Source organism: Cyprinodon variegatus, unplaced genomic scaffold (assembly GCF_000732505.1).
Source record: "Cyprinodon variegatus isolate N-32 unplaced genomic scaffold, C_variegatus-1.0 Scaffold608, whole genome shotgun sequence".
Taxonomy (NCBI): Eukaryota; Metazoa; Chordata; class Actinopteri; order Cyprinodontiformes; family Cyprinodontidae; genus Cyprinodon; species Cyprinodon variegatus.
In genome coordinates, this window is record NW_015151061.1 from 221,878 (window position 1) to 232,072 (window position 10,195).

Consider the following 10,195-nt stretch of genomic DNA (forward strand, 5'->3'; position numbering starts at 1 on the left):
AACTAGTTTTCCTTATATTGAAAACTTTGAATCAATTTGACTTTATGATTTGGTTGAACTGTAAAGTGCCTTGAGATGACATGTGATGTGAATTGCCGTTATATAAATAAACTGAATTGTAGAGTATTAATTGTCCAATGTCAGAAAATGGAAAAAGCATTGCTCACAAACTTAGAAAGACGATTAGAGGAGGGACATGGTGAAGGATTTGAAGCAGTGTCAGATGTTGGATGACTAGTCCACTCAAATCTGAGGGTTATGAAAGAATTAACAGAAGGAAGCCTTTGTTGACAGAAAGCTATAAGATGTGCCTATTAGAGTCTTCTTCAGACCATGAAGAAGAACTTTCTCCTATCCGGGGAGACTAAAACTGAACTTTCTGACCTGAATAAAAACATCACAGTACATGTGATCAAAATCTTAAAGTGCACTTTAAACTAATCAAACAATCCCTAATGGTGAAATGGTGCTGATAACATCATGGTGTGGCGGTTCTTTTCATGAGCAGGGACAGAAAATATGACAGAGTTGATATAAGGATGGATATAACTGAGGAATCATGAGAGAAAACCTGTCCTTCTATTTCTACATCCTACTCCCTTCTTCACATCCATCATATCCCTTGCTTGACTCCCCCCTCCAAAAACAGAAGTAAATACATAAATATTACTGTAATGCATCAATCTATCTCCACCACAAAGTGTATAGATCCAGATTTAGTTTAGGTTATTCTGTTTAGATGTATATTTTCTAATGGGTGCATATTTTAGTTACTATGTCTGAATGGTTTAACTCACTGATCAGCTGGAAGTGGAAGCTAGGAACATACCACTTTCCCAAAGATCTGAGGGGGGAATTTTGTTTAAGTTGATCTTATATTTTCACCTTAATAATCATTATTTGTGGTAAGTCACAGTCATTTTGTTTAATATATTTTAGTTTTGTATGGATTTTTTTGATTTGTTGCTTCTCTGTTATATTGTGCCTCCCTCATGTGGCAAGTTTAGGTTATTCCACCTCTATTTAAGCAGCCTGGGTTTTTCTCAGTAGGTTAGATTTTGTTTTTGAATTTGTTACTGCTCAGTTAATCTCAGTTCAGTTGGGCTCAATCCATGTTATTTATTATTTAAGCTATTTTGTTTCGACATTTTATCCTTTTTGAACTATTTTTTGACAATATTAAATCAACCTTTTATTTTTTTTTTTACTCCTTTGTCTTTATTTAAGTTTGGTCCCTCACAATTACCTTTAAAGGTGCAAAGTACGCAACTTCACAGTCTAGATTTAGATAATCCTTTAAAATATAAATGTACAAATAGGAGCTGATTTTGAGGGAGACAGAGTATCTTTGAGGTAGGTGTAAAATATTTTTATTGAATATATTTTACGTCAAACTGAAATAACCATTGTAAAGATTTCCCAACGTCTTCAACTGCAAATCCATAGTGTTTGAATGATGCCTACTTATTATTTAGTATTACTATAATACTTTGAATATAGATGTACTAATAACTTAAGCAGAGGTGTTAATGTTACCAGCCTCATGCTTAATGTACAGTAAGTTTCCTAATATCCCCAGCCTGTGCCTTTTAATATTCTCAGATACATACACCTGCTCAACATGCAAGTGTGTAATTGCTGTGTGTTCCTGCAGAGTAAGGCTGTCCCCACAGACGGCTGAGTGCACTGGCTTGTAGCATAAACACGCCTGTTATTCCTGCTCTGTTCTGCTTCGAGTCCTGGGGTCGGAAAAACTAACAACACATCCTGCTGCTGTGCGTCAATCAGCCCATATCAATGATTAAACAGCTCCTTTATTCCTTTTTCATAAGCAAAACCTTTCAGTTCACCTTATATTCTCAACCCGACCGCAGCGCCCTCGAACAGACAAGGATAAAGGGACACAGGAGGACAGAGTATGGCTAAACAACATGGGTAAATATATAAAAAGGTCTTTTGCAATGTTTTCATTTATTAAAGAAAACATATTCTGCTTCCTTTTAAATGAGCTCGGATGAGTGCATGGGCAATGCAAAATATATTCATTACATTTTTTGTAAAAAAAAAAACTTCTCTCATATAATGAGATTTGATCTCCTAATTGAACCCCCCACCCCCTTGTTCACATAAAAATGTCTGCAAACCCTAAATCAGACCCAGAAGAGAAGAAATGGAACCTTATGCACAACCAGTACAGATGCAGTCACTGACTCCTATACAGTGGTGGATGAAGTACTCAAAATTAGTACTTGAGTAAAAGTATTCATACTCAGTCAAATCGTTCTCAACTACAAGTGAACTTTACTTTCCACCATTGATTTTATATAGTAGATAAATAGCACTTTTTTTTGTTTTTTTTTGCCTTAGCATGTGCTTAATGACAAAAATTTTCTTAGTGAAAAACAATAAAAGAAAATACATTAGACACGTAGTTAGGCACTTGCATTTCTTAGCATTCTTGCTTTGTAACAAACTATAGGGGCAGCCAAATGTTATAAAAGAACAGCAAGAATTCTTTTTTTCCTCAGCAGCCATTTTGCAGTGCAGGCAGAGGACATGCCACTCTGATAATGATGATAAGGTGGGCGGAGCTTCATTTGGGTTGCGATGAGAAGTGCTGGGGTTGATGGATGAGAGCAGTGACTGCAATGTAATAATCTGGAGATTTCTGATTTCTGTTATCTTGTTTACCAGAAAACAAAATTTTTAAGGAATGTAGCCTTAAAAAAATGGTGAGATGTTTTTTGTTTGTTTTATTGGTTCTAGAAGCTGTAGGGAACCAAACTTAAGTTCAAAAATGTGTAAAAAAAAAAAAAGAACTTTGCACACAAAAAAAACAAAAACAAAAAATTAAGCAAATCTACCATGTAGTAAATGTAATTTTAAGTCTACATAACATAATAAAAATCTACAAATTGAGTATAATTTTTTAAATCCCCTCGTCAGCCATTTCATCCAGGTTTGTGGAGGCAAAGATGGAGGACATCAGACCTCGTGGAGAACTTTGCAGTTTCCTTAATAAGATTGATTCTTGTTTTGGTGTAAATGTTTACAGTTTTGTTAAAGAGGTGTAAATACTCTTTAGCTTACCTTTATTTAATGATTTTATAGTAATTTTGGGCAGACATTCGCTCCATTTAACATGCTTTTGCAACCAATTGAGAATTCAACTTTGTCTCCTCATAATTACATAAAAAAAAACTCCTAATTAATGTCTATATAAGGATGTCTAATTGGTAAAAAAAAAAAAAAACACCCTGGAATGAGGAAGAGCGGTATGGCATGTGGTAGGGTTGACCATTTTTGCAGACGATGTGGTTCTGTTAGGGTCCTTAAGTCATGACCTTCAGTTATAATGCAAAGGCAGAAATTTTCAAGTTCTTTTTCAGGAGTAAGGGCAGCATAGAGCAGAAAATGCCTTAACTCTCAACTATGTTAGCAGGAAGTAGATTTTTGCTAAAAACAAAGGAAATAAGTAGGCCTAGGCAAAATATCGATTCAATTATTTAATTTCTATTTTTGTGCTTCGGGCGATTTACAAAAAATCTAATAGATTTCTTTTATAACGGCCCATTTTTGGCTACCTGTAGTATCTGCAGCAGCAGTATTACTCTCATGTTGCTGTCTGACAAGCGACAGCGTCACACAAAACAGCAAATGACATCATAAATGCAGATGAATGAGAGATTTTGTTCTCAAAAATGGAATAAAATCAACTGTTGTTTGGTACTGCAGGGCTTAAAGTTCCCCGGCGTAGTGGCGGATTTCTGGTATGCAGCAACTGCAGTTGGAGATTTAATTTATTTCGAGAGGGGAAAGTATGTTCATAACAACACCAGCGGTAACTCTGACTGCTTTTCAGAAGGCATTACAACCCAAACAAACTTCAGCCAAGATAGCAAAAATGGCAGTGAATAGTGGCTTGTAAACATTAGCAACATACAAAGTTCCCAGCGAGGGAGGGCTTGGCAAGTTTATTTACATGCAGTTGTATTAGAAGAAATGTGGTTGTGTATTAAAATGCATATTCAATACAAAATTTAATATGCATTCAATTGTGGAGGGGATTTGAAAAAAACGTAAATCAATTTTTTTTTTTTTAGGCTATATTGCCCATCTCTAGAAATAAGCTTTCTCCATAGATTTGTTGGACTTACTGTTCCACATGATGATTAACACCGAATATTTTTATAAACGGCATACAAAAAGTTGCAACCACACATTTATATTCAGGGTCTTTTGGTGGCAATGTCACAGGGTCACACCCAAACCACTGACAGAAACACTGGGCATGCACAGACACCTCATGCCAGGTAAACACTGCTAGTTTGTACACTCTAATATATTGAATCTGTATTATATATTTTTTTTCCACTCTCATACCTGGTGTTCTGTCAGACCAGCATACTCAATACTCGCTTATCCCTTTAATGTATCCCTTTTGTTTATTCCCATTTAACCCATTAGTTTATCCCTTTAGTTTTGTACAAAAAATAAACTTTAAACTAAATCAGAGTGTATCCTTTTAGTCAGAAACACATTTAATTACTTACTTTTGGTGTTTTTTTTTTTAAGCATATGGCGATCTCACCTTAAATTATTGTTTTTTTTGAACATGTCTAAAGGGATACACGCCCCATTGAGGTAATTTGAAGTACAATTCTACATGTATAAACTCACATCTGATGTCCAGCGAATGTGTATTGACTATGGGTATGCTGGTCTGACAAGGTATGCTCATTTGACAGAACATCGGTTTTAAAAAATGATCCCTAATCCTCTCCCAAACTGCTGGTTCTATCTGTACAAACAGCTTAAACAACAAAATATATTTTCAGCTACACCTAATGCTGTTTCAGTTCAAATGGGGCATCATATTAGAAGTTCTGTGCTCTAAGCTTGACAGTCTGTATCTCAGAGCAACGTTAAAGAAGCTTTTAACATTTTTTTATTTATATGACAACATATAGGATACATAATTGACAAAGACATGATAAGGATGAAAATACCACCATTAAGGTACCATAACTGGCAAACCTTTATGTGTTAAATTAAACTGGGAAATCATGGTCTGCTGCAGAGCAACCAAAACCCTGTTCTTAACTGACCTATTCTACACATTTTAAAAACAGAGGTCATTTAGGGATTAGAACCAAGTTAAAGTTAGACAAGTATAAAAAATGTATGGGCTTGTAGAAATGTAATCCACAGTGGTTACAAATTCTGGAAAGCCTAGTTTGTAATTTATGAAACTCTGTTTGCAAAATTTTATTTTTTTTCTTTGTTTTCCTCAAGTTGTCATTAAAATCTGTTCCCTATCTTTCTAACGAAACGAGTTAAATTAAATATCTCATCTTGTGAACTGGATGTATCCTCTCACCACGATGTTTGGCACCGAAAACAATAAAAATCTGTTTAAATAAATCATATATTATGTTAGCTTCACCATCAATAATCTATTGACTCCTCAATAAAACAAAAGATCTCAATGAAGATGGTGGCTTTTTTTAAAAGTCATTTTTTTCTATTAATTATTTATTTGGACAAGGCTGTAAATTATTTATCAAGACACTTATTTTGAAGATATTTTGCTTTGCAATTGTAATGGAATTTATAAATGCTGTGAGCAAAGCAAGCGGAAAGACGTGCATGTTTTTGTCATATTTCTAATTTGCATTATGGTGCAGGCGGACAGTAGCAAACCCACTGGCATGACAAAATACTACTGCAGTGAGAGAAAAAAAAATCTCCCCCTTCAATGCAAGAAAGTGTAAAACTATGCAGACGTGTTGCTCTTAGAAGTGCTATGTGTTACTTATCCGCTGACCTTGGCAATTCCAGTTTAGACTCTCCTCTGCTTCTTTCAGCTGAGCATCGATGTCTCTGAGTTGACCCTGAATCAGAGGACGCTCCACATCCAGCGCAGACAACATCGCCTGCATTTAAAGGAGAGGAAGGAAGAAAAATATTCCAAAGTTAATGTTCTTTTTGATGAGACCAAAACATTGTGAAGCTGAAATACAAATAAGGTTGTTTTGCTTCAATAAAGTCACAATTTCAACATCGTTTGCAAGTTTTTTACCACTTAAGACAACCCAAATGTTGCTCCAGCTGAAAACTGCAGCGTTTTTTTTTTGTTTTTTTTTTATATGATAAACTTAATTGAGGAGGGTTTGATAAATGCAGCTGTGGATAATATGAGCTGTCTGCCACGTTGCTGTGTTAATTACATCAGTGATTTCTTGCGTATTGTTATATTATTCATCACTGACACTGCTATTCCCCTCTGTTCAGTTCCAATTAAGACCAACCGTGTTAAAGTGTCTTGGGTAAAGACAAGGCATATTGTTATTCATTTTTCAAACAGGTGAACAAACACTGTGATCTTCTCTCTGTGAAATTCAGGAATGATTTTCACATATGTCAGAAATGACAGGAGAAGAGTAAATAGTTTTCTGCAAAGGTAATTTATGATGGGGCAAATTCCAATGTAATTTCAGTCCATTACTGGCATCATTTATTTATAGACACCTTTGCTCTCTTTACAAGTTATATGAGTTTAAAGCATCCCGTGAGCGTAAATGACAGTTAGAAATGATACAACTGGTCCTATATATGTCTACCATCCACAGTGTGAATCCATGTCCCCTAGAATATGATACTCTGACATATGTTGCATCCATGATCTGTCAGGATTAAAACAGCAATTTACATCAATTGTTGGATGCAATCAGCTGCATTTCCTTAGATAAAAAAATTGCATAAAATCTCTCCGTAATGATTGAATATTTAACTTTGCTTCTATTTCTGCTTAGCAATCGGAAAATGTTGACTCTTGCATACCTTGTTGTATCGGGCTGTGGTGAGTTCCAGGGTAGCCACATACTGCCACAGCTGCTCCCTGGCTGCGTGGATCTTCATTGCAGCTTCTGGTATGGCTGCGGTGGGTCCACCCAGCAAATACCGTACTTCTCTAAGCACCGCTGCCAGCTGGGAAGTAGTAAAAGAGTCAAAATCGACATGTTTAACACTACATCAAGGTATGTTTGTTGTTGCTGTTCAAACAGTTCCAAAGACCAGAGCAGGACAAATTGATAATTATCTCATCAATAATTGAAAACTACAAGTAAACTTAGGGAAGTTTATGTATGAAAGGGATTACAGATTAAATCTTTATGTAATCAAACCAGACTTTTTATGCTAGTTCAATTAGAATGATCATTTTATTTATTTCATATCTACAGTATATTGTTGTGGCTTTAAAGGTATGCCTCCATTAAGCTTTTTTTATGTGAGATTTCAAAACAATAAGATAATCATCGTTTTTGTTTTGGCATTTAGAAAAGACAAATAATTTAGATAATCCAAATTACCTAAGGTAGTCTGAGTTATTGTCAGATAGTGAGAAAAAAAATTTTATGCACTGTAACTGTTAATTGTGGACAACATTATGATAATACAGATTTGTTTTTTTATAGCATAAAAACAATATATGCTTCATGTCTTAAATTAAAGCATAGATGATGACATGACTTATTTTTTAATGTGCCAAACATACAGTGAAACTATCATAATTCTAGTCAAGGTTTACCATGATATGTCATAAAAGCCTATGTCTATTTTCAAGCAATGTGCAAAATGAATATAAAAACCTGGGGCTTGAAATTGACAGAGATCAGATGAGTGTCCGAGTCTCTTGTGATTAAAGGCAAACTGAGGTTGTACTGTGAGCTCTCGCTCACGCCCTCTGTCCACGTCTCATACAAGTCGGATGAGTATCTGAAAAACCAAACACAAAACAGACAAGCTTTAAACATAATCAAGCTTTTATAGAAAGCAAAACATTTGCATCGACGTTGCTTCACCTTTCCATTAAAAAAAACTCAGCCTTTATTTTACAGATATAGACGAATATGCTACGACTGTGAAATTTACATAAACAACAAAACAAGCGGCTAAAAGGCGTATGATTGAGCCATTTCATCAACCCTCTGAGGTTGTAAATCGAATGAGAGGCGTGATCCGCCCGTCTGTGTCAGCAAACAATAAGGGCAGAGGGAGCAGAGTGAAGGAGTGCTAGTTGCAAACATGTTGGGGGGTATAATATGAGGATAAACGCTGAATCATCTGCGAAAGGCAAACAGACAAGATGTCAGGGTTCTGTACGTTCACATCAATCTGTAAATAGCCACATTTATGATGAGAACTTCAGTGTGCGCAGCGCGTTCCTTATTGAATCTCTGCTTTGAGCTTCATTTCCTGATAGTGGCACTGCAGACTCAGAGGCAATCAAAAGCCTCGGTCATGGCCATAAATCAAGCTGCATTTTGTCTGTGGGGGTAATGAGTGAGGATGTCAGTCCTGTTCCTAAATGGAATATGTATAATAATAGTAGCATTCATCGGAGGCAGCTGAGATGATTATTACTGAGGAGGATGGGCTCTAATTTCTGATGGGAGTAAATTGTGGGCAAATAACTAGTCGTCCCTTGACTCTGTTCTGGGGGACATGAACTGAAGAAGTAAAGCTTGTAAAGCACCAATGAGGAGTTCTCAGTCTGCAGCTGTATAAGAATATTAGAATTTATGCACAGCTGTATATGGTACACATTACCCATTCCATATAAGGATGAATATCCTGTTGAAATCTGATGTGTTTTTATAGTGATCCTTTCATTTGTTTTAGCTTAGTATTGTACTTATTAGCTTTTAACTATTTATTACATTTTAGGGTTCAACTGCATTCTCTTAAGAATGAGTGCATTTTGCTCAAAAAGATGCATCTACAATAATGAAACTCATTTATCTCAGGCATTCCATAGAGAATTTTCTAGCCGGGGCGGGGAGATTATAAAAAATATATAAAATCTTTGCTTAAGTTAAAATTGTTTTAATATCTTATCATGGCTGCCACCAATACATTTCTTGGTGATTGAAAGCCAAATGGAACATTGGAGTTCCTTCATTGCCAGCTTTGACGAAGCAAAAGATAAAGAAACATTTCTGTGTCACAGCTAAAGCTAAATTAGCTTCAGCTGGATGCTTCTTTAATACAATTCAACTATCCTCACAGACGCAATTAAAAAAAAAAAAAAGGCCAAACAATATGTGTTGTAAAGAAAAACACATAATTGTAAACGAAACCTCTTTTTCATTGACAACTAAAAGTTTTTTTGTGTTTTTGCATGTGGTCTGAGACCATTGCTCACTTGGCATCAATGAGCAGCGACAATGCATATGGGATTACGGGAGTCCTATGGAAAGATTTGCAGAGCAGCACCACAGTAATGAGGACATAAATCATGCCCAGAACCGCATGCCTACATCCTGATCCACAAGGACCGCTTCATGAATGCTAGACGGTAAACTAACAATATTGCAAAAGCTCTCCATAAAAATAGAAATATTATTAGTGGTTATTATATAACAAATCCTCCTCTTGTTTTAAATGTTCTACCTTTTAATTCACAGTGCAATAAAGGGATGCCTTCTAGTCCCCCTCTGTCCTGTTCTTTTATTCAGTAATACATATATGATGACACACACTGTAAGGTGAGATGATATCCACACACCTGTCCAGCAGTTGCATCATCTCCTCATATTTCTGGATAACTCTGGCTCCCTGTGCAGACTCCAAGCACCTACAACAAAAAACGAAAGTTTATGACCCCTGCATGATTTCACAATTAATTCCACTGCTTTACACAGGGATTTTTAGGCACATCATAGAGTGGGTTTATCGGGACAGCTTCACAAAAGAGTGAAAACATCAAGCTTGAATTTTGTATTTTGGTTGAAGAGTAACTCACCGAGGTAAGAGGTGCCTCAGTTTGGAGAAGGGGAAGTGGATGCGCTTTTGTAGCTTCTGGGCCCACCTCAGCCCTCCAGATACCACCGGCATATTCTTACCCACTGGTTCTCCGCCTGAGGATGAAAAAACATGCCAATCATTGCACTGAACTACATGGATATGGAGCTTTATGCACATTAAACCCATTCCCTGCAGCTAATATTGATTAAAGAACAGACTGGTCTTTGAAGGGTGATAAACCAAATTTTAAATCTTCTCACTGCTTGAGCCACAGCTTGGCATCTTTCTGGTATCTGCACATTGTAAATCCTTTAGTTTTGGTTTTCATTTCCTTGTTATTATTCATTTATATATTTCACTTGTTGCTATATTTAATGTTTATCAA

General features: G+C 36.0%; 1 protein-coding gene across 1 annotated transcript in view; it reads right to left on the reverse strand.

Annotated features, from left to right (window-relative positions):
- dnah9 (dynein, axonemal, heavy chain 9) overlaps positions 1-10,195 on the reverse strand; it is a 228,899-nt gene that overhangs the window by 201,071 nt on the left and 17,633 nt on the right. Inside the window, exons 10-14 of the mRNA XM_015392821.1 lie at positions 9,809-9,923; positions 9,572-9,640; positions 7,653-7,779; positions 6,844-6,990; positions 5,828-5,936 (exon numbers count right to left, since the gene is read on the reverse strand). Of these exons, the coding sequence (XP_015248307.1) occupies positions 5,828-5,936; positions 6,844-6,990; positions 7,653-7,779; positions 9,572-9,640; positions 9,809-9,923 (567 nt within the window). The remainder of the gene's footprint in view (positions 1-5,827; positions 5,937-6,843; positions 6,991-7,652; positions 7,780-9,571; positions 9,641-9,808; positions 9,924-10,195) is intronic.